The 21709-nt window shown below is 39.0% G+C and overlaps 2 protein-coding genes across 3 annotated transcripts; both read left to right on the forward strand.

The window, feature by feature from the left end:
- The first annotated feature begins 110 nt into the window (after positions 1–110).
- LOC149736322 (uncharacterized) lies at positions 111–5354 on the forward strand. Of its 2 annotated transcripts, XM_089876632.1 has the most exons (7): positions 112–1160; positions 1241–1334; positions 1388–1725; positions 2084–2157; positions 2684–4430; positions 4797–4934; positions 5004–5354. In XM_089876632.1, the coding sequence occupies exons 3-7, from the start codon at positions 1447–1449 to the stop codon at positions 5226–5228; spliced, it is 2463 nt and encodes an 820-aa protein (XP_089732758.1). In that variant the 5' UTR covers positions 112–1160; positions 1241–1334; positions 1388–1446; the 3' UTR covers positions 5229–5354. The 2 variants fall into 2 exon arrangements, with proteins under 2 accessions (XP_089732759.1, XP_089732758.1); XM_089876633.1 differs by lacking the exon at positions 1241–1334 and having other exon boundaries at positions 111–1160.
- An 818-nt stretch (positions 5355–6172) lies between these two features.
- Positions 6173–21678, forward strand: LOC149736323 (A disintegrin and metalloproteinase with thrombospondin motifs 12-like). Its single transcript, XM_089876629.1, has 27 exons — positions 6173–7217; positions 7632–8065; positions 9953–10118; positions 10519–10581; positions 10667–10866; positions 11262–11345; positions 12125–12249; positions 12463–12612; positions 13389–13532; positions 13852–14002; positions 14064–14156; positions 14365–14574; positions 14636–14747; positions 14809–14942; positions 15091–15211; positions 15502–15641; positions 15891–16001; positions 16491–16632; positions 16880–17006; positions 17148–17370; positions 17963–18303; positions 18379–18832; positions 19236–19385; positions 19751–19924; positions 20312–20458; positions 20942–21092; positions 21161–21678. Exons 1-27 carry the CDS (start codon positions 7013–7015, stop codon positions 21316–21318), a joined length of 4710 nt encoding a protein of 1569 aa, XP_089732755.1. The 5' UTR covers positions 6173–7012; the 3' UTR covers positions 21319–21678.
- The last annotated feature ends 31 nt before the right edge of the window (positions 21679–21709 follow it).

Consider the following 21709-nt stretch of genomic DNA (forward strand, 5'->3'; position numbering starts at 1 on the left):
GTGGCGACTATGACGTCATAGACGCGAGACAATGGATAACAAGACTCGTTGTTTTACAATCCGTTTCCTAACTTGGTCTATACTAACTTTGCCCATGCCCGCTTGCTGGTTAGTACGTATTTACTCTTTTATGCGTGTGACAATATATAGAGGAACGAAGGTACGAACGATATGGTGAGTGAACGCGTTAGTATGACGCACTGTAAAAGATATAATTTAATAAAACCATTTTTAGATAACACCAAATAGTTAAGAAATTCGACATTGTGTGTATTTAATACTCTAAAAAAAATTCATGCTACGTCACGATTGAATGTTTGTTGTGACCTTACCATATAAGGAGAAGCTTCAATTATCACTTACAAAAACGTCAGATCACGTGATCAACGGCCACCGCTTTCAGACCGAAGTATCTTTCCAACATAAAGTGAAACGATGGATGCCACTCTTCAAGTGCACTTACTCGCATTGTCCAATTTCCCATCCACTTTTAACATGTTAACGGTCGCATTATATTCCTATATACGTTGCAACAAATCTTATCACAGAATTCAACCTACGAAAATGTAAACGTAGCGCTAAAATGGGAGGTGCGTACTTGTTTGTTATATGTCAGTATGTGTACACCAAAGTTGTTTTTACTTCAGAAAATTTGACTATTTTTAAAGATTTTATTTTTTGTGTTGATCCGCGTGTTTTTGGATACAGGGATTTTGTATTGATCAGTATCTAGAGTTAACAAACGGGTTTTAAAATTCAAAAGTTGGTCGGTTTGGGATGAGAATAGTTCAAGTAGCTTTTGTGATAGAATGTCAAGTGAATGTAAACATTAGCAGTACTTGCCATTATAGTTACTTCCAACTTTGTAGTACTATAGACTGTCAGTTGGTTTGGCAGGTTTGACTTAATGTCTCATATATGCATGTTCTTGTGTGAAATGGTTACAGTTTAATATTTACAAGATTACCATATATTGTATTAGATAGAGGTTCATATTTTCAGATCGTGGAAAGACGAACGTTTTAAATGCAAAAATCTCTAGCGACCATTCGGATGAAGACCTTGCACATCTACGTCATGATGACGTCATAGAGAAACGTCGTCGTGAAAGAAAATCAAGACGGTGGTCTGTGGCGCCCATCTGTACTTCCGATACAGAGGTTGGTTCAACGGTTATTTTGATCATCAAACTAAACCATTAATAATAAAAAATATATAGAAATAAACTTTTAAACTTTAGTTTGGTAAATTTGTGTCCGGTGCCAGCACTGTAACATTAGAAGAAGAAGCGACGACCAGTCATCGCTCTAGTACAAGAAGGCACAGTCAACCAAGTATGTAAACAAACACAAAATAGGAATAAAGTGTAGTAAAAATTATGTCTCAGGTCGTGGAAGCAGAACATCTAAAGAACGGACTCGGTCTCATCGAAGATCTAAAAGAAAAATGCGTCATATTGACATTATACCTAGTGACAGTCTTGCACAGGATAACCAGGATAATAAGATAAGACTGAAATCTTCAAGAAGAAGGTCATCTACCAATGATGCTAAAAATTTGGAAGTAGTTGCCACTGAAACTGTGGAAAATGCAAGCAGTGTGCGTAGACATGGTAGACGGAGATCCAAACATAGGGAGAGAAAATCCGAGGATTTAGACTTTCTGGACGAATGCATAGATCTTAATGTGGACATGGATCCATTCGATGAAGCTGTTGAAAGCAAGGTCAGAATAAACTTAAAAGTCTATAGTACACACACACTTTTACAAATAATAACGTATATGTATGTCATTTATAGTTGCGTGTATCATATGGACTTTGGATACAGGCTTTTCTTAAATTCCCTTGTCTGTTTTTTTGTAAGGGAAGTACCAATCCCTATGATGTTTTCTTTATAGTTTACTCACTTACCTGTTGTTTTTATCTTACTGGTATGTTCGCTGTATGTACCTAACACATACACATTTGGTTTGTTAAATCCATAATCAATGAACATTGTTGTGCCTGTTGTATGAGTTTAATGCTACGATTTAAAGTTCATATCATGTTACCTGCTGTGAAATAATTGCTGTTTTGTTGCAGGCTACTTCATACAACGCCGAATCGTCATCTTTAGCTCTCCAAGGGAAACTAAATCGACGAAATTCCAAAACAAGGTATAGTATATATGGTGGCGGGGGAGACCGGACACCTTTAGCACTTAATATCTAAATATCCTGATAGTGTTTTGAACAAGTGACAACGTTCTATATTGGAGTCGTGAAGATACGGATTAATTTTTCTTTGAGTATTCTTTGTTTGCTACTAAATGTGACAAGAAAATAGAATGAAATGGAGTCCCATCTTCCCTACCCTACTTTATGTATAGCAGGGTGGGGAGAGACGGGACACTTAAATATTTCGTTTTCTCGTCGATATAACACCATATAACACCGTATCTCTACGACTCCCAGCATAGACCGTTGTTACTTGTTCAAAACACGGTCAGGATATTTGGATATTATGTGCTAAAGGTGTCCCTTCTTCTCCCACCCTTATACGTATATTCGTTTATATTTTACACTTGATGATATTGCTCATTGTATAGGTTAATACTGACTCGTCTATAGTATAATATAGCTATGTATGTGGGAGAAATATAGTAAATCAATATCTTTAACCAAATCATTCCGTACGTTGCAGGAAAACAGACTTTGCTAATGGTTGGATTCAACTCAAATCAAACAGTGATGGCTCAGTAGTAACAACCAAAGGTCGCAAAACTTCTAGAAGGGATTCTGATGTCATAGAGGACGATGTGACGTATGACTTACCTTCTGTTGTCTGCACGAATAGCCAGACCAGAGCTGAGATGCACATGTCTGATGGAGGAAGAAACACGACTGTGGTTTTGCCCAAACAGAATGTAAGAGTACCAGAAATAGTTACGATACCTACACAACCAATAAACTGTCAAAAATCCGACAGTTTTGACGTCGCCTCAGAAGAAAGCTTGGATAATAAAATAAGTAACACAAAAGTTAAAGAGCAGACGGTATGCTTGAGTGTTGGATATTGTTCTTCACAGACAGTAAAATCTTCACAAAACTACAGAAATCCACCAAACAGCAGCAGGGACTCGATATCAATTGATATTCCAGATTTTCCAGATATATCAGAGGAAAATTCAATTGCTGAGCTAAACTCAGATGAACAATTTGACATTGATAGTGGGCAAAAGTCTACAGAGCCTCGTGTGAGGCGGCAAAGTAGTTTAGTTTTAAAATGGTTGTCACGTCAGACTTCAAGCTTAACAGAAAGTAAACTGTCAACATTGGAAAAGACAGACGAAGCTGTAGAAAAACCTCGACTGCTAGTGAGGCCAATACCTACTGGGAGAAATCAAATTCTGCTATCAGAGAATGAAAGCTTGGTTGGTGGAGATGATGTTGATATACCAAGTGGGCTGACACATTCTATTGATGAAATAGAAGAGAATGTAAACAACGGCACTCAAAAAATCGGAACTCCGAAGCAAAGAAAAATTGAAATCTTCGATATAAAATGTGATTCTCAGAATGAGATATTTACTTTGGACCGTGGTTCCGCATCCGAAAACTTTAACAACCATCATACTCCGGAAATAAAGAACAATAAAATAAGTATACCAAGCAGTATTACGTTGTTGAAATGTTGCAGTACAGCTGGAAGCGATCTTTTTGGTAGAAGTTCAACAATTCCTTCACAAAATTCCGTTCTACAAACTGTTGATGATACGGACTTAGAAAACTCTATAAATATACCATCTCCAAAAAACTCTATACTTCCTTTGTTCCGGTGTAAAACTGTCATACCAACTCTTCCACAGAAAGATTATTTAAAGCCAGATGAAATCAAAAGGCCCAAGTCCTGGCAAGCAAACTGTTTATTGAATAATCCATTTCCCAAAAAAATGTGCGTAGATATGTCGAAAATACTGCGGAATTCGGTTGGCGACTGTTTTTCAAAAGTTGGCAGTAGCAACAACGTTAAATCTTTACCTCCGCCAATCTCGTTTCAAAATAGAAGAGATTGCATTGGATATATTAATAAGACTATAAGCCATGAAATCAAAGTGAAAGAAGCATCACCACTGCCTGTAATGGACCTTGAGGAAAATTTTGAAATGTCAACGACAGAAATGCCTTCCACCTCTACGCCTGTAACCGTTAATTACGATGAAATAAGTGTGAACAAGGATAACATAGGTTCTATGTTTAATCCTACAATGAGCAGGGATGCGCTTGCTATTGACGGTGCCTCACGAGACGACACGAACCATCTACCAGCAGAACCTTATAAAACAAACGAAACAGTTTATAAACTTTTTAACCAAAGTTGTCCCAACTGCTGGTCATTTGATACAACTGTACCATGGTATATGTGGAATGGTAAAGGACTTGGTTGGAAGGTGGGTTGTGACTTATAAAGTATATTGTTTTAAATACAGTTTCCTGTCGTTTTTCGTATGTTTATTGTATACGCACAACTAAGCATATAGTGGGAAGGGGTAAGATGGGACACTTTTTATACCATTTTTCGTCCTATTTGGTGGTAAACAAAGAATATTAAAGGAATTATAAAACCGTATTCTCACGAATTCAATAGACCGTAGTAATTGTTTAAAACACGATCAGGATATTTAAATACTATGTGCTAAATGTATTGCGTATTCTCCCACACTACTATAAGATTTATAACCGGTTGTCATCTGTCGGTTTTCTGTATATAACGTGCCAAAGATGTGGTAACTAGCAGCATGTTCAATTATATTCAGGTGTTGATGTCGCCGTTGTTATTACTGGTCGGTCCGTTTGTTTGGGTGGCATCGATCCTTCATTTAACAACTCGGTTAAAATCTTGCTGGGTGAACTGCTGGCGATGCGACCACGAACAATATTGGTTCAGCTGCAAGGTAAACATGGTGTATTCTAGTATTTATATTGTAACATTGATCTTAATATTTGACGGTGGATTTTGACAGGGAAAAGGCGGTGGTTGGATATGTTTACTGATTCCACTGTACGTGTTCCTTGGTCCTCTTATAATTATCTTTACTGTACTTACTGTTATATTACTTGCTTGCTGTGGAGAATCCAAGACTTCAAATGAAACTAAACCCACTGAGCGCCACAGAAGAACACCAGGCCATGTAAGAGTGCCGGCAGCTTTTACTGAGTATCGCTCATCTAATGCTCCAGGTCGCTAAGGAGCTGCCTATAGAACAAAGAAATTTCAAATGCGTTACTTTTGAGTTATTACCTCATTATTTTGTGCACGTATAAAAGTAGGTTGTCGTTTATTGCAGAGATTAAATGAATTGTTATAGCTTTTATCCATTTGTGTTGTTTTAAATTAAAGTTTGGCCTTGATCCAATCACCATCCGTTGGGTGGCGTTAAGAGTCGTGGCAGTGTCAAAAGCCGAGCCAGGGTGTAATAATTTCAGGGTAAGATAATTTGGCTCACCACTTGATCGTCACACAAATATTTTAAAATGTTATTCTGAGTAATTTTTTATCTATAAAGTTTACTGTTAGACAGACTTCAAAGAAGGTCATAGTATTTAATACATACCATAAAACAGAATAGGGTGTAATTGAAATAGCTACATCCACTTAAACGGCACGTTCTCTAATTTTATGTTATGTACATTAAGTCGATTTAATATGAGCATATGTTGTGGTGCATATTTCTGTAATGTCAGACATTGTCACGTGCCTGAGTCAGCAACCACGCACTAATATTATTGAGAATGGCACGTTTGCTTACAAACTATGTATTTATTATAACAACTATGTTGATAATAAGGGATATTATGCTGACCATGCATTGCGATGTGGTTGCTAGTATATTTTATTGTGGCATAACATGTGACCTTATTAAACTTGGAATGCGTTTGGTATGAGATGAATTATATGAAGCAGCAATACACTTCTGGCTGTGTCAATAAGCGAGTAGTTGTATTAGGCGAGTGCAAAATGTCAATCCATGTGCTAAAACGTGTAATAGGTGGACTATGTTTACCCAAGGAACCGCTGCATTGCAACGCCCTGTTGCGTCACGCTTTCAGATGGCCACGACCAAAACGGCGGATCTTAACTGATGCTGTCGAAAGTGTTCGTTTCGATAGCAGTTTCGTATTCTCCACTATCCTAAATATTGTATAATGCAGACAAGAACCGTAAAATCAATAAAAAAAAGAAACGAGAAAATATTCGTTGATATCGAACAGACGAATTTGTTTGACGTGCTTAAATCATGACTGAATACGCTCTCTCGCTTTAAAAGGAAAAAGGCGAAATTTTTTGCTTCGTATTTTTTTGTTGCCAGAGCATATTTGACGCCAGACTTATGTACATACAGCCCGACCGCGGAAGTGTATTACATCAGGGAACAGCTCACGTTCTGAGTCGTACAAAAGTATTTCGAAAGTTATCAGCGGAGAGTGCATAGTGGATTACTGTACCCTTCTTCTAAAGCTAGAGAGCAGACGAAGCGTCTAGCAACACTTCGTTCAAAAGAGTTGATGACTCCGGTAATAATCACGTTTGCTGAGCCTGTCAAAGGATTCGCAGTGATATGAGAATGTGGACAGCAACAAGAAGTCCTTTGTTTTGAAAAGTTATTCAACGACGCTAGTAATCTAGTGACAACCGTTGTTCCCGTATCTAGTGTGTCTGAAATAACCGTCCTGGAATTACACGTTGCTTCGGCAGCCACCGCAGACAAGTAGTCGAATTACGTAAAAAAGGAGCCGGCGTAAAAAAAACAACATCTGCTTTTAGTCGGAATTGTCGGCAGAATATCTGACATTGGAGTTTTATATGACTACGTCATTATCTAGTATCTGGAGTTGTGACGGAATTATGAATTTGTAAGCAAGCATCCGTGACTAGCATCGTCACAGAAAGTTCATACGAACCTTTTGAGAAACGACTTAAAAGAGATCAGCAAAGTTATAAAGAGAATAGGACGAAATACCTTTGTCAGTCATGCTACTCTATCCAGTAATCAGCACCGGCGGAACAAGGCATACAAAGCAAATGAACATCGCTATTTTACATATATTTCTGTTACAATACGCTGCAAGTATTTCCGGGCAAGCTACAACAAAAACTTTTGTACGTGAGAGAATTCAAGTATTGCAGCCCCCTTCTCAAGAATTCACACAAGAGGAAATGCGGTATAAAATGAGAGGTGAGTTATTCCATATTTATTGAAAATCGAGGGTGGTTTTGGGCATAGCCGGCGCTTCGGTTAAGCAAACACCATCATATAATGTATTTCCCGGCTTCGAAATCACTTAGAAATTAACGAAGACGTCAAATAAAGCAGGCGATCAAGAGCATGCGGTTAATCTGTCATTCTCTTAGATGCTCCAAACTTTAGCCTCGGGGGAATAGTTGGCTAAGTATAACTTGAATCAACTTCATGGGAATTGGACGAGATATGGAATGCGAAAAGCGAACAGCAGTACTCTGATCCACTGTAATTAACTTCGCACATACAGATAGTCAGATACAACTGCATTACTATTTTAAACCTTCATTTGCGCGTGCCTAATGCTACGTCAAACAGATACGTAGCTAATGTAAATATTTTCTTTCATAGATAGCATTTCCCAGTTTCTTCAACCTAACGTCAACCAAGACCAAGGGGCGACGACGTACCCTGTACAAGTTGATACTCACGGTCGGTTTATTACGAACAACGTAAAGTTTTCGTATCCCAAGTTCAAATCCCGGTCGAGGAAGAAAAGAAGTATTTCGGAAGACGATCACATTTATTTTAAAATGATGATAGAAAACAAAGAAGTGTTGCTAAACCTCAGTCGTAATCACAATCTTGTTCATTCCAATTTCATCGTCGAGAGACTGAGAGATGATGCAAGCAACGCGAAAAGGAATCCGGGAGTGAAAAATAAATTCGAATCTGCCCCACTACGGTCCTCTATAAAACTGGGTAATGGACGGCAGTGCTATTTCAGGGGTCACGTTACTGGACACCCGAACTCACAAGTGGCGATATCAACCTGCAATGGTTTGGTAAGTGCTAGGAAAGTATGTGGTAAACTTAATACCGGGTTTAACGAGCCGTGGGAACTATGAGATCCGTACCATATTAGTTCAACACGTTCGCTATTTAATTTTAACTGCTCCCATTAGGCATGAAATAACATATCCTACTCGAGTGTCCGAGAGAAAACTATTCACTGTTCAACTTGGTCGCAATTATTTCGTTGACATTCCTTTAGCGGATGAAATTTTAAACTGTTTAGTGATACGTGTGGTTGTGGATAGACGACACGATGACAATGAACCTTTAGGTATCAGTCATGCAATACTAAACTTGTGTTAATATAAAGAGCCGTGAGAACAACTGCTTGATGTTTATTTTTATAATGTCAAGCGCATTTGGTTAACTGAGCAATCCGGCGGGCGAGACTTTTCTGTGAGAAAGTATTTTTGCGATTTTAGAAATCTCGGCTTAAATAATGAGGCGTGTTTGTGCAACAGCCCAAAATACATCCACGCGTATCAAGGTGACCGCGCATACCAGCGGATGAAAATTGTTCTCTAATTTGAAAATAAGAGTGCGGCTTCGACAACCTTTTGATCTTCCGGTACCCTAGATAAGGGTCGGCCTAAATCCTTCAATCGTAATCTGATGCCTCTCAATACATAAGAAGTTCAAGTGGTCGGTAATTATCCACTCTAAGCAGGCACACCAGCAGGCCTGGCTGTGTAAACTGTTATCAGCGTTTTCTGTTCTATTAAGAGTTATAGCAACCGCTCATTTGTATTTGTCACCTTTATTACCAAAAAGCTAAGCGAGTGTTTAAGGCCCATTTAAGAAATGTCACGATGCATTATATATTTCGAACACAGCGCCAAATTCTCATTTTTGTAACCTGCGTACGATGCTCGACGATAATGCGTGTTTAGTTGAGTATATGGTTTATATAACCTTTGTTAAACCATAGTGGAAGGAAACCAGACAATATTTGTGGCACGGCTTGTACAAGTACGCCGGTTTATCTGTGCCAAATTTGATCAATATAAACAAGATTGTTGTGCACGGTCTGGTGAAGGTTATTGGGTTATATCCTGGTTGGGCCACATGAGTCTGGGAACCGGTTTATCATTTCCCGAGTTTAGACTCGGTTTGTTGACTATGGGGTGAATTATATATTCGAAGGATTCCAAGTGTGAGAAGTTTGATGATGAGTCATTTAATCCTTTAAATACACTAAGCAGAGTCAATGTAAATGGGTCGCATTTATTATATTTCCAATATTGAATGTTGTCATATTTAGTGCAAGAGCTCTTTATGGATTTTGCAGACAGGCGATAAATTATTCTGATGTAAAGATTTGTTTACATTAAACCGCTGTAGGTTAAGCAAACATGGAAGTTTCCTATAAATTCTCAGTCGGTGGTCAGCAGTGAAAGTGTAAAAAACTTTCTCCACATTTATCCCAAACTAGAATTGCTGGTTTAATACGGACAATTGCAACTAAGTGAAAATCCTGTCTCACTCTAAAGAGGACACTCGAGATAGGAAACCCGATCTTGACTCATGTCTGCCTTCTCCACAAGTGCCAACCAACCTTCAGTGTATTTAGTCTATTTTCCATCGTCTGTTGACTTTGCAGCGTACTTGTGCAGCTTACTTATCAAAAAGTAAGCTACGAATTCCGACATAACTGCTCGTTGAAACAATAGAAGGCGTGACGATCATCACTGGCACGGAAATAAGCCACGTAGAACAACTGATGTATTTAGCAGTACATACAAAAAATAGTTTAAATGGTATTAATAATTCGCTGGGTTTACGATTTCCATAATTTTTCGTTGAACATTGCCCACCATAAGGCACCCATATTATCGCACGTAAAGTATTCAACTTACATAAGCCACTTTATTTGACAGACCGGTTTTGTTCGACTAAATAACACGGCCGAGTATTTGATCGAACCAACCGCAATACACAGCTTGTCGAAGAACTCAAGAATGCCGCATCGGTTATACAAGCGGGGTGCTGAACGAAGACAAGCTGCGGACTTCTTGCGAGCACGAAGGACTGACGAAGCCAATGGTAGACAGGAATTAATAAACTAATGTGCTATGAATTTTACTTATTGAGTTTTAATTGATATGAATATCTGTGCATATATTATAATAACGTGTGCCACTTCACTGAAGTGTTTGGTTTGCAAATACGTTTTTGGAAGCAGACACCGTAAAACCTCAAGAGCATTTAACGAAATGCCTCGCTTTCATTTTGCTGGTAGTTAATCTCTCTTTAGTTATGATTGCCGAAGTAACTTTTGCACGGTCTTTTGCTCTTAATACCAACTGCTGTAGCAAACCATGCACACTTATTTGCCAACTCCTAATTACTGGCGCGCTAATCTATTTGTCTTTTGTCAGGTTCGTTCATTAAGCGTATTCGCCATCTTGATCCATTAGTTAAGTAAACGTAATATTGTTCACAGCGCGATCATCATACACCAGGAGCGGGTTTCCAAATAACCACCAAGATTTCTGCGGCGTTGCAGGTAATATAAAACACAAAACACACTTATTAAGAGTTCACTGTGCCTGAATGAGCTTTACCATGACGTTAATGTCGTTCCACCGCAGACACCAAAAGCCAATACAAGCGAGACCTTCGAGCGCGACAGAAATGGGAGGATCGAAGAATTAAAAGAAATACTTTTCAAAGGAGCCGCCGGTCCATAAGTCTTGAACATTGGATTGAATTAATGTTGGTTGTTGACAATAAGATGGTTCATTACCATGGAAAGAACATTGAAACTTATGTTCTTACCATTGTGAACATGGTACGTTATAATAGCTCTATATCTTTAGTAGGCCATGTTATGTCGTATATAGTAGGATGGGGGAAGATGGGACACCTTTAGCGCAGAATATCTAAACATCCTGATTGTGTTTTAAACAATTAACAATGGTCTATGGGAGTCGTGAAGATACGGTTTCATAATTCTTTGAATTTTTTTTGTTTACTACTAAATAGGACGAGAAAATAGAATGAAAAGGTGTCCCATCTTCCCCTACCCTACTATATTAAAACTTTATTAAACTGATAGCGTTAAAATCGTGCATCGACATTTTAAAGCTACATTATTCGTGTTAATTGGACTATCGGATAAAATATGGCCATAGACACAATTAAATAAATTCAGCCCGAAATTAATTATTTAAATAAACGTTCAAGGTGTCCGAACTTTTTCATGACGTCAGCATAGGGAATTCCCTTCACGTCACGCTAATCAGATTAGTCTTGCTTGAAGGTGACGAGGTAAGTCACGTGTTGCAGAATTATAATAAGTATTTATGAAACCTATAACTTAGTTAACATTTCTATCGAAACTGGATTGATAGTCTGATAATGTTAACAAACGAGTCGGTTGGTTTACTGTAATTTAAAGCGGCAGATTTTTCATTTAAATGTCACTTGGCTGAGAATTGTTATCGATTTGGCATTTTTCACGTTTACTTGCAGCAAGGATCCGTGTAAGCGGTATATTAACTAACGATCAATCAAATGTACACCGCAGGTGTTCTGTCTCGGCACTGGAACGCTAGGTTTTTATGTATATAGTTTGTTACATAACGTTGTGTGCCCAGGCAAAACTAATAACGCAAATTATGAAATATATTGTGTTTGTTATGAAACAAAAGGAGACATTTCAAACTAAAATGCTATTTGACTCCTGTATTAGTTAAAGCTTCTTGGAAGTCCATATACTTTTACTTCATGGAACCAAACTTACCATAATTGAGCGGAGATGAAGTTTTATTTTGGGAATATATAATGACACACACCTGCTGCCTCACATAATATGCTCCCACTTTAAGTTTATTCATAAAGTAGAGATATACTTGGGTGGTCTATCTATTGAATTGCTGGTAAATTGGCATCGCAAGATTAATGAGCTGCTTGAATGTATACAACTTAACCACACACGATACCCCCTGGTTTGTTTTGACCAGTGAGGACTTCACCAACGCCATTTACGTTTTCTTTTTCGCATTGATAAACCAATTATACAGTCTTATACAGATATGTTATTACAGAAAGGTTTAAAAATCACCCAACACGCTGAAAGGACATTGGATAGTTTCTGCAGGTGGGCAAAACGTATGAACCCGAAGAGTGACAATCACGCCAACCACCACGACGTAGCTGTCCTGCTAACAAGGTATTCTCCTTTCTCTGTGGACGTATTCATCTTTCGTTAAAGCTTTCTGTCTTTTGTTAGTTGGACCGATTGGACCTTAATTTTAAAGCATTTCCTTTATAATGTTGGTTCTGTATAGGGAAGCCATTGTGATAAAGTTGTATGCGTTGCCATTATAATCGAGGTCATATAAGTATAACCCACTTTCACCGTTTTATTTTTAATTCACAACAGACGAAACATCTGCAGTCGTTCGAACAAGTCTTGTGAAACTTTGGGCTTGGCTCACGTGGCTGGAATGTGCCAATCACATCGTAGCTGTAACGTAAACCAAGACACCGGCCTTTCTCTCGCATTTACCGTGGCTCACGAACTTGGGCACAAGTACGTGATGACTGATATTCGTCCAGACATTGATATGATTGCTTAACTTAAGTTTGTTATGATTTAAAGTTTGGAATCGGTTTCACTTTTCAAGAATATTTGTCGGTAAACTCGCACAAATTCAATAGGAATGTCGGTTTCGTTGCTGGCAGCGCATATAGTTTGCCAGCATAGCAAATAATTAGTTACAAGGTGGTAATTGAATCCGTGCCGAATCCTCTGATGTTTATCTACATCTTTGAAACCGCGTGGTCTGGCTGGCAGTTTGACCACCGGTGTCAAAACTGACGGGACTGCCAGGCCCTTTTAAGGTTATTTAATTACCTTCATAATTAGTAGCGGTTCAGTGCGTGCGCTCTGCAGTTGTCTGAAGTAAACCTCGTTGGAGGCCACTCAGACGACCATGAATTATGCAAAGAATTAATCCAGCTTGACGAATTCTGCCTGCATTAAATCGCTGACTCATGAGAACAAAACTGTGTATATTTGCAAGTCTGGCATCGACCGACACAACGAAAGTCAAGTTGATCTATTATTCATTATGTAAGGCCAGCAATATCAAGTTACGTGAGCGCTCTCATGCATATCCAGCACCCCACACTGATTTTGAAACATGCAGTAATTACGGGAAACTACTGACACGCAACTCCGCAGACAAAGGTGTAGACAAAGTGTTTGTTATATAAACTGTCGTGAGTTTCTCTGTTGCAGAAACATAACTTACTGTATTAAAAAAGGTAAGTAAAACGCAACTATAATTTACCGTTTCTATCCAGTTTTGCCATGCACCACGACGGCCAGTTAAATCATTGCACACCGGACGAGGCAAACCCGCGAGTAATGACCCCTCATTTAACTTCCAACAATCTCCCAATGCGTTGGAGTACTTGCAGTAGGAAATACATCACCAGATTTCTAGAGTGAGTCATCTGCAATTTTTTTGCGCAATTTCCTAATTAAGTATGCTCGACTTATTACGTCACCGTGCTTCCAACACGTAATGTAACCACCGTAAGAAATTCCAAGCATTCTCTAAATTGAACTTAGCTCAAGATAAACGTCCCTGGGCATTCCACTATGCGTAGGTTATCGTTACAAAATATCACTGCGGTTGACTACTTGAGCAACCATGCAAATGCCTTTAACTTGAACTCATTGATTTTGCTTTCCATTCCACTTAACTGTAAATACAGTAAATGAGCCATAGAGTTTCACGTTTTCCACTTTTCCACTTCCCAGCCGAAACTGGGGGTTCTGCCTGATGGATACCCCGTCATCGGAACTTACCCCGTTCCCCTACCCCTCTGAACTACCTGGGGTCTTGTACGATGCAGACCACCAATGCAGACTTATGTTTGGTGCAAAGTCCCGACACTGCAAAGGGCTTGACGTATGTATATACAAGAGTAATCCCCGTAACACAATTTACCAAACATCGATATTCTTTACAGGACATGTGCAATCGTCTGTGGTGTTTGTACCGAGGTTCATGCAGGTCACGTCTACATTCCGCTGTGCAAGGAACCAAATGTGGTCGAGGCAGAGTAAGTTATCATCTATACTATTAGTATTGTTGAAACGTTATCATTTGTTTTGCTATTATGCTCATGGTCTTTCTATGAAGTGAAAAGACTATGAGCAAACCTAATGCAAAGGCTACCGATAATGCATCTTGGTGGGAGAGATTAGCCGCATTTTTAGGATAGTTTTCACCGACTCTTTTAACTTGACATAAGAATTTAAACTTTACAGTGGTGCTATGGGGGCAAATGTGTTCGCGTTGGTAAGCGAGCTGCGGCTTTTGATGGAGCATGGAGTGCGTGGACCACTTGGAGTAGATGCTCAAGATCGTGTGGGGTCGGAATTACCTTTTCTGAGAGGCGATGTGACCAACCTGAACCAAGGCATGGCGGGAGGTATTGTCTCGGTGAACGGAAGCGATATAGAACTTGCAACAAATGGGTATTCACGCAACATACTTGTATCTGTATCATCATGTTTCACGAATTGGTCCTTTTAATAGGCTTGTGAAGCGACAAACACGACGTCCACATTCAGAGAACAACAGTGCGCCGACTTTAATAATGTTCTCTACAAGAATAAAACATACACTTGGCTGCCGGTGAACAGCGCAGGTGAAGGAAAAAACTATAATGTATTTATCGTGTTTATGCAATGCGTCATACATTCATTCAGTATACCCGTGCGAACTACACTGCTACACCAGAGCGGGGAAAACTCCGTTTGCAGATCGGTTGAGAGATAAAGTGATCGACGGAACAAAGTGCTACAATCGTGGCAAAGACATTTGCGTGGATGGAATTTGCAAAGTAAATGTTCATTCGGTCTTTCGTGTGTTTGCTTTGGTGAAAGATTGAGCGATAATTAATATAGAGGCGGATACTGGTTGAGATATGGTTTGATTAATGACTGGAGTGTACTTATACGTGACTTTAATAACTTTGGATGGTCTTACAGAGTTTGGGATGTGACTTGATGATAGATTCCCCCGCACAAGAGGATAGATGCGGGGTGTGCAGAGGTGATGGTACATCATGCGAACCAGTGGACAATATATTTGATGTCAAACGAGGAGAGCGTAAGTTTACAAAAAATACTTAGATGGGTGGGGGAAGATGGGAAACTTATTCATTCTGTTTTCTCGTCCCATTTGGTAGTAAACAAAGAACATTCAAAGAGTTATTAAACCATATATTCACGAGTTATTAAACCATATATTCACATGAAACAGTATCCTCACGACTCCCATGGGCCGTTGTTAATGATTTAAAACACGATCAGGATAACTGAATACTGCGTGCTGAATATGTCCCATCTTACCCCACAGTACTATACCTTACAACACTTTTTACACTGCAACTCGTTTAGAATACGTCCAAGTTGGGATTTTACCGAAAGGCGCTCGAAATATTGAAGTATCTGAAGTTCTGCCGTCTAGAAATTTCCTTGCCTTGAAAGGGCCTGGTGACAGCGACAAATTTTATCTTAACGGAGGTTATATGATTCAGGTAATGACGTTTTATTGTACAACCGATGTTATTGCAACCTGCCTTAATACTTTTTCCAAGAACTAATCTGCTGACATAAATTTGTTTTAGATTTTATTAAAAAAACTGACGGAGTATCGCTACTGGCAAACGAAACAATGTTTTTTTAATAAAACATTTATTGCATAACCTATTTTTTGTGCCAGAAAACGTAACAGTATTACCGCTTAATTGACATTAAAATTAAGAACTGACCAAATACGTTTGCAGTGGAATTCAAATTTCGAGCTTGCGGGAAGCACATTTTCGTACGAGCGTGTGAACACTACTCAAGATAACATTACCGCTCAAGGTCCCATTACACATGACATTATGATAATGGTAAGAAAGTATGAACTATGTGATAAATATCTCATTAACTTAAAATAGCAACCGGGACGTGGAACAGTGGTTATAGAACGATCGTCTCGTCTATAAAAGATTATAGTGGTATGGGGGAAGATGGGACACCTTTAGCACACAATATCCAAATATCTTGATTATGTTTTAAACAATTAACGACGGTCTATGGGAGTCGTGAGGATATGGTTTAATAATTTTTCGAATGTTCTTTGTTTTACTACCAATTGGGATGAGAAAATATTATGAAAAGGTGTCTCATCTTCCTCCACCCTACTATATAACGTTTCCATGACAGTCAGAAAGCAGGGATAGAAATTTAGTAACTGGTAAGTGGGTATCGGGGTATATAAATCCACCACGTATGGTGCGTATAATAAGAAACTCGCTCTTTGGTGCACCACGCGGGGATAAATAAGTGATTATTAAAACATCATACATCAGCAGTAGTAATCAGGCGTCGACTTTTAGATTTTATTTGTGGAAGAAAATCCCGGGATTCGTGTTTCTTACATGATGCCGTTCAATGTAACTGCAGTGTTTGAAGAGGAGCGACCAAAGTTTGAGTGGATGATGCAAAAGTGGAGTTCATGTTCCAGAACTTGTGGGAGAGGTAAGTTAATTGACTTTTTATATGACTTATAATCACAGAATTTGAATACTGAATTTGTAAAGAGAAATAGATTGTATGGAGTGACATTCACTTACCTTAAACATAAAAGGCAATTTAAAAAGTTCTTTACCTTGATGAAGTGAACAGGAAATCGTCGGTATGAAAATATTATTGCCAGAAAGGACTTATTTACGTTTTAATTGTTTCGGGTAGCAACAATTTATTAATGTATATTTTTAATCAACAGGCATCCAATTGTCACTTGCTATTTGTGTTGAAAGAAAAGCTGGTTTCGTTGAAGAAGATTTCTGTGATCCAAATACTCGACCTGACGATAACAGACGTTTCTGTAATACCAGCGCTTGCCCACCAGAGTAAGTTGAATTAGGATTAAGTTAGATAACTATACGAGGGGGTCAGAAAGGACATGTTTTCATTTTGTTTTCTAGTTCTTTGGTAATAAACAAAGAACTTTTACAGGAATATATAACTGTAACCCCACAAACTATATTTAGATGGTTAACTGGACCTTGGCAATCGTGTTCGGTTACTTGTGGTGGGCAGAGAAGTGGACGACAAAGTCGTAACGTGTTGTGTATACAAAGTATTAGCGATGATGAACAGGTTGTGCTTGATTCAAGTCGGTGTGTGGCATCAACTAAACCGATATCAATACGGAAGTGTCCACCCGATGCACAACAACCATGTCCAGTATGGCGAACGGGTCCATGGAGCAATGTAAGTGAATGAATATATATTAGGGTGGGGGGGAGGGGGGAAAGATGGGACACATCTAACGTATAATAGCCAAATATCCTGGTCGTGTTTTTTAACAACGGTCTATGAGGGTCATTAGGTTATGGTTTTATATTTATTTGGATGTTCTTTTTTTACTACCAAATGGGACGAGTAAATACAATGAAAAAGTGTCCTATCTCCCCCACCCTATAACCTAATTTCCTCGCATTTCTGAGCAACGTAAAACGTCACAACACGAGGGTCCTGTTTTATATACACCTTGTGTCGCTGTTGTTGTCATATGAAACTTTGTAAGTTTTTTTCTATGACTAACAATTTGGACAAGCCATTAGTGACGACAAAGTTGGAGAAAGTGTCTTGCCCAAGGATACAAACGCCGGTTGTTGTATCAGTATTATATTTAGAACAATAGTAACATATTTCGAACATCCTCTGGCCCAGTAACGATCGCTCTAAATTATAAGCGATGCCGCCGTAGTATTAATATTTCTCATTAAGTTGTAATGCGAAGCTAAACCACGCACGTATATGCTATAAACTTTGTAAAGACCACGTACATTTCTTTTCACAGTGTACCAAACCTTGCAATCGAGGCCACAGAAGCAGATCAGTTCTGTGTGTGACGTATATTAGGAATGACGTCACCAGTGTGCCGAATGACATCAGTTCTATAGAAGAAGATCTAATTGAGGTTGATGAATTGGACGGACAGCATTTCGATGTCGCATTAGCAATGGCAGCACACACAGCCGAGGTGACGGTGAATAAAGTTAAAATCAGAAAACGTCCGAAACAAAAGAACTTTGTTGAGAATTACGACTTCGACATTAACGACGATGATTTATGCTACCACGATGACAGGCCGACCTCGACGGAAAGATGCAACCTGTTTCCATGTCCCAGCTTGAATAGGTAAGGTGAATGATGTCTTGCAGGCTGCGGTTACGATTGGTTAATGGCTTTTACGAGATATTTATTTTCACGCAGCCTTTTTGATCTTACTCCTGCGGGTTTGCTCAGTTCAAACAATTCCGCGTTCGATCCTTTGATGTTGATTAGAGCAAATTCCCACCGACAGAGAACAGTTGATTTAGACGGTAATGACTTTGACATCGAAGTGAGGCCTAACCAAGCCCAACCACCTCAAATCCCCATTCAACCTACTAACTCAACATATGACGTACTTGACCAAATTTCCGGCTCTGGTGAAACACAAACCACAGAGCTGAACAATTTTACTGTAAATATGGACACGATCAGCAACACAACATTCGATATTAGTGGCAGCGGTTCAAGTGATATTGAAATGAGCGGGACGACGTATTCAACTCATACTTTAGAAGTTACTCCAGTAAACACAACGAACGTTCATGTTACCACCCCACCGGAACCAACGGCACCAACCGTCCAAGCGAAGTGGTTGGCAGGCGTATGGGGTCAGGTATGTGTTATAGTTGTAATATTCAGAATCGAATTAATAAGCCTATTTGTAGGTATTGCACCCACAGTTGGTTCGCCTTTTGTACATTTAATGCATACGATATTGTCGAGGAATAATGGTCTATCGTGAACGCTCTTCGTAAAGTCTCGTCAGAAAATTACCTTAATTAACCATCATTAAAATAGGGAATTTTCTTTTGCAAAAAAATTAGTAGGGTGGGGGAAGATGAGACATCGTCTCATTCTATTGGTAGTAAACAAGAATCATTCAAAGAATTTAGAACCGTATCCTCACGACTCCCATAGACCGTTGTTAATTATTTAAAACACGATCAGGATATTTGGATATTTTAGGTGTCCCATCTTACCCCACAGCACTATATTTAACATTTGTTATTGTTTAGTGCTCGACGAGTTGTGGCATGGGCGCACAGATTCGTACAGTTGTGTGCAGTTCCGGCGGTGAAGATTGTAATGGTTTACCAATGCCTGCCCCTGCACAAAGATGTAATGTAAGACCATGCGCTATGTGGGTACAAGGGGAATGGTCTAAGGTAAGGAAATGTTTTTTTTGTAAAATTCACGGGTACAGATAGAAAGATTTGTAGGCAGAAAATGGCCAAGAGAATTTTAACATGTACTGAGCAATACAGCGTAATGTCCACGATGAAATGATAACGCTCAAGAGTACCTTAAGTATTAATAAATACCCGCTTAATTGACGTAACTGGTGTCGCGCCATTTGTACATTGACATACATAGCACAAAGCTAGCGGCACCAAGGTTTGATCCCACCATCATCTGGTTACAACACAATGCTTTTGCTGTTCAACCTAAAAAACAACAGGGACTGCTGTTTTAAAATAACTGTCATAGTTTTATTACCATTAATTAGTTTATTTAATAATATCATTTCTAGTGTTCCCAATCTTGTGGAGTTGGCACGAAGCATCGCAAGCCGCAATGTAGAGACGCGCAGACAAGCGAACTTCTTAGACCGTATCATTGCAACTCTGTACCAAGACTACCATTAGTAAACAAAACATGCGACATGAACCGATGTCTGCCTTGGAAGACATCACGTTGGACATCTGTGAGTTGTTATGTGTCTTAAAAATAAACTGTGTGAAATCTAATAGTGCCTATACGCTCATACACTTCATGTGAATTGAATGAATGTCATTTACTTGTCCTATAGCGCGACGAAGATATTTATAACACGGGTGCTCTGTTTCACAAGTCTCATGTTTTTTTATATATATGTAGTTTTGTGGGTTGATTGTTTGGACGTCCCATTGGTGACCGGCTGCCCCATTATGTTATGATGCGAACATATACTGATGTGCTGCAGCAGTCAGCGTTTATGTTCACGGCAAAGAAACTTCGCACTTTGTACTATGTACTTGTTGAGACTGTAACACGTTGCTAGAACGGCATTACTACCTTTTAAATTTCATTTCAAGTTCCATTACATTCGCAGTGTAATGTGACCTGCGGGCCAGGTTACCAACGGAGGCGAACTGCCTGCTCTCGACCAGGAATGTGCGACCCACGACAGAAACCCGTGCAGCTCAAAGCTTGTATGCTGAAAGTGTGCGTCGAGTGGAGGACGTTGGAGTGGGAGAGGGTATAGACACTTCCTCGGAATATTGCTTGCATCACCACCACCATAATTTTGCGCTTTAGCTCTTTTGTTCAATATTCACTAAGAATTTTCTTGTGCACTGGCAGAGAATGTCGATTTGAGCGCAAATTTCAGTTTCAGTCACGCTTTTAGATTCAAAAGTTCTGCTGTTCAATTTACTTTCACGACTCAATTAGTTTTATGCAAAAAAAACATTTGGTAATATCATTGCAGCAGACTAGTGCATGGTAGTGTATAATGCGTGCAATCATTACCAGTTGAAAAAAAATGCAGCATGCAAATTTATAATTACCGACACCGTGTCTGTTGCTTATTCAAAAATAAATTGCACTAATCGCTAAATAACGAATTGTTTATAGCAACTTGTTAATCATTGTTCAAGCCAAATTATCGTTTGCACGACAATGTTGCCAACAGCTTCTGCATGTCATTAGTTTGCACTGATTTTTTTATATTTAAAAACAGTGCTCTGTAAATTGCGGCAATGGATTGAGGCACCGGCGTGTGGTGTGCGTCGAAAAGGAATCGAGTATCCCAAACGATACTTGCAATGTAAAACTGAAACCAAGAATGCATAAAAAATGCTACAAAGGCCCATGTCGGGTCACTGATTTCGGTGAGTAAATATTTTCTGTTGTAAATTTCCCAGACGTGTGTGTTTAACTTGCGGATCTCTTTATACAGATTTTACTTCGTGCTTGGGAGATCGTCTGAAGACACATTTCTGTGCAGTGTTAAAACAGTGGGGAAAATGCGTACAGCCTTCATTAGCAATCCAGTGTTGTTCAACCTGCCATACATTCACAAGTCTGAGAACCAAAGGTCGACAATCGGCCCAATAAAGTATAGAGCTTTGATAAAAACCCACGCTTGAAAACCCGGTATAACTTAAGATGCGTCTAAAATTGCAGTTCAGGCTGGCAGCTTATCCCCACTGTGTTTCGTATTTAATACTCTAATGGTTGAATATTTCGTAGTTCAACTTGTGCCGATTCAATATACGTATTCTAATATATACGCCAGAGCGGTTGTAATGTGTGCCCTAATTATTTGTGTAATACCCAGCGCTTCGTACTTCACCCGTATATCAGCATATATATTGACAGCATAGCTTGTTTGTGTTGTATAGCATACGATATATAGGCTATTATGTTGTCCTAATCTGTCGCTTAGTAAATATTAAATAAAGAACTCGCACTGGAGTCTTTTCACCATCACAGATATTGTCATCAA

This window comes from Ciona robusta, chromosome 4 (genome assembly GCF_009617815.1).
Source record: "Ciona robusta chromosome 4, ASM961781v2".
Classification (NCBI taxonomy): Eukaryota; Metazoa; Chordata; class Ascidiacea; order Phlebobranchia; family Cionidae; genus Ciona; species Ciona robusta.